The following is a 3319-nucleotide window of genomic DNA, read 5'->3' as shown; positions in this document are numbered from 1 at the left end:
CCCTCCCCACCCCACCCCACCCCTCCCCACCTGGCTGCCAGGTGCCTGCTCGGGGTCAGGGCGCAGGGAGGCTGGGCACCAGCCTGTGACATGGGGACGAACCTGCCCTTCGGGGGCACTTGGGCCTGTGTCGCCTGCAGGTGAGCACAGAGCCCAGGGCTTAGCTTTGAGGTGGGAGGGACACCAGCTGCCTGAGGCGGTGCAGGCGGAGGACACAGCCCACCAGGAGCCACCTGCACCGGTCCCCATCACAGCGCTGCCCCGGGGACCCCGGTCAGAGAGACCCGGTCAGGGGGACCTTTCTCATGATCACAGTCTCCTAACACCATGCGCCTGAGGGGGCACTGTGCATGGGTGCACATGTGCACACGTGGTGTGTGGGTGCATGGGTGTGTGCATGTGTGGCTGTGCGTGTGTCAGTGCATGTGTGTGCATGTGTGTGTGCAGGGGTGTGTGCATGTGTGGCTGTGTGTGCATCAGTGCATGTGTGTGCATGGGTGTGTGGGTGTGTGCACACATTGCTGTGCGTGTGTCAGTGCATGTGTGTGAATGTGTGGGTGTGTGGGTGTGTGCACGCGTTGCTGTGCATGTGTCAGTGCATGTGTGTGCATGGGTGAGTGTGTGGCTGTGTGTGTGTCAGTGCATGTGTGTGTGTGCGCACATGTTGCTGTGCATGTGTCAGTGCGTGTGTGTGCATGTGTGGGTGTGTGCACGCATTGCTGTGCGTGTGTCAGTGCATGCACGTGTGCATGTGTGTGCATGGGTGAGTGTGTGGCTGTGTGTGTGTCAGTGCATGTGTGTGTGTGCGCACATGTTGCTGTGCATGTGTCAGTGCGTGTGTGTGCATGTGTGGGTGTGTGCACGCATTGCTGTGCGTGTGTCAGTGCATGCACGTGTGTGAGTGCGTGCACGTGTGGCTGTGCATGCGTCAGTGCACGTGTGTGTGTGTGTGCGTGGCTGAGTGCGTGGCTGTGTGGCTGTGCGCACACAGGTGTGTGGGTGGACAGGCTGTGCGTGTTGCATGGGTGTGGGCGTGTGTACGCCTGCGCACCATCGCGGCCCTGCAGATACAGCAGAACGTTGTTGCCACTGAATGGAAGTCAGGTGGATGGGTCTGGATTGTAGTTTTCTGTACTTTTCCATATTTAAATTTTTTCCATAATATAAAGTTAAAAATAAATGATTATTTGTTGTACTTTGCAAATTACCCAGAAGTGCTGGAAGTACTGGGAGGCACATACTGCCTTCCCCGAACCGGCTCCCCCAGGTCACACGGACCCCCCACCTTACAGCCGGGGCCACGGGCGTGGGAAGCGTCACGCGGAGGGTCACCGGCCACAGTCGTCTCCCTGTGGCCGTCCGCCTCCTGGGCTCCTCCGGGCGGGCACGGGAGGACGGGCGGTGGCCTGGGGGGGGACGCCACGGAGTCTCCAGGGGGCGCCACCCTGGAGGGTGAGCCACGGAGGGTCCCAGAGCGCAGAGGTGGGCCCCCCAGCTCTGCCGACAGCGTGGAAGCCACTGCGGGGCGCAGGGCAGGTTTCCGCTCGCTGCTGACCCGGGGGACAGCCCCGCCAGTTGGCAGGGTCTGGGGGCTCGGTTCCCACGCAGCCCCCTCGCTGCCCGCACTTCCCCAGGTGAACGCTTCCCTGAGGGAGGGGCCCGCCGCCTGTGGCTCCTGGGCTTTCCTTGGGGGCTCGGTGGTGCCACCCACCCTCCTCTCAGGGGACAAGTGTCCGGGCCACATCCACCATCCTGCGTGGCCCCCAAGGCAGCTGGGAGGCCGGCTCCCTGGCGCCGCCCCCGCCGCTCTCGCAGGGCCACGGCCGCTGCCTCCGGAGTTGCCGGCTGGACCCGGGGCTTGTGAGTCACACCCTCCCAGGTCTGGGGAAGCTCAAGCCCTGGGAAATTCAGGGCCCCCGAGGCTGAGCAGGAACCGTCAGCTCTGCCTTTCCTGGGACACTTTTCTACCCCAAAGCCCAGGTGACAGCCTGCAGGTGCTTCGGAGCAAGAGGCAAACAGCCCCCGCTAACTCGCGTCACCGGAGCGCCCGCGCCCCCAGGACCGCGCAGCCTGTCTCCCCAGTGAGCACCTGCACCTCCCAGACCCCTCCCTGCTTACAAGCCAGCCCGCACCCAGGGTCCCCAGCTGGGGCTGCCGCACCCCACCGGGGGCTCAGGGCCCAGGGCAGACAGCCCCGGAGGCGGGCCCGAGGTCAGGGAGTCCTTCTGTGGGTCGCCTGCCCCCAGCCCAGCTCCCTCCTCCGTCCACCCAGGCCGCGGTGCCCGCCAGTGGGCTTAGGGCATGGACGCGGCACAAGGAGAGCTGAGCGCGGTGCCCGCTCGGCGGACGCACGAACGCGGGCCCCACTGCCCCGTCCACTCAGTGAGGGGCTCCATCGGGGGGTGGCCGGTCCCCCTCAGACCCACGCAGCCCGGTCACAGGTGCCCCCCGGGAGCACACGGACCCTTGGACGTCCCTCGCCGCCCCCGCGAGCCAGGAGCAGAGCAGCATGTGGGGGCCCGGCCCCGCCCTCGGTGCAAACAGGGAGGCGGTGTTCACAGGGGAAGGGGCCCAGGCGGCACTGCAGGGGGAGGGCGGGGCGTGACCCGGCCCCGGGCGACTCCCCCCCCCCCACACACACAGGGTCCTGGGGTCTGGGGCTGCACCACGCTGTTCACGCTGTTCATGCCCAGCCCCCCCCCCCCCCCCCCCGCCGCCCGCCCTCCGCCCACCCTGCCCTTCCAGCCNCCCCCGCGGCCGCCCGCCCTCCGCCCACCCTGCCCTTCCAGCCCCGGGGCTCACCTCCGCCGTGGCTCTGGCACAGGTAGGGGAAGCGCCACACGTTGCCCAGGCCCACGCAGAAGCCCACGCAGGTGAGCATGTACTGGGCCTTGTTGTCCCACTGGGGCCGGGAGCCGGCCTCCTCGGCCTCGATGCTCTCCAGCTGGTCCAGGGACGGGATCCGGCCCTCCAGCCCCGGGTTGGGCAGCACGAGCCTCACCATGGTGGTCGCCGGCCAGGTCCCGCGCAGCGCAGGCAGCCGGGGTTCAGAGGGTGAGTGGCCGCCGGCCCAGAGCCCCAGCACTTTATAGGGAACCTTTGGCACCTCGCCCCAAGCACCTGGCGTCAGCAGATCTGGAGGTGAGTCCGCCCCAACTGTTAATGCCTTATCTGTAGAGGCGCCGCAGACCCTCAGGACTGGCCCACAGGCGCTGGCCGGCCCCTCCCACTGAACAAACGCAGCCGCCCCGGCCCCCGCCCCCAAGGGTGCTCCTGAGGCCAGGCCCCCCCGCCCCCAGGGTGACGCCCCAGCCTCGCT

General features: G+C 67.3%; 1 protein-coding gene across 1 annotated transcript in view; it reads right to left on the bottom strand.

Moving 5' to 3' along the window:
• Positions 1-3091, bottom strand: part of SLC6A19 (solute carrier family 6 member 19) — a 14943-nt gene extending 11852 nt beyond the window's left edge. Inside the window, exon 1 of the mRNA XM_039238024.1 lies at positions 2803-3091. Within this exon, the coding sequence (XP_039093955.1) occupies positions 2803-3004 (202 nt within the window). The 5' untranslated portion in view covers positions 3005-3091. The remainder of the gene's footprint in view (positions 1-2802) is intronic.
• Between the last annotated feature and the right edge of the window lie 228 nt (positions 3092-3319).

The sequence above is a fragment of the Hyaena hyaena genome, unplaced genomic scaffold (assembly GCF_003009895.1).
Source record: "Hyaena hyaena isolate Hyena2069 unplaced genomic scaffold, ASM300989v1 scaffold_134, whole genome shotgun sequence".
NCBI lineage: Eukaryota > Metazoa > Chordata > Mammalia > Carnivora > Hyaenidae > Hyaena > Hyaena hyaena.
The sequence above is the reverse complement of the archived record's forward strand: the minus strand, read 5'-3'. Positions and strand labels throughout refer to the sequence as shown.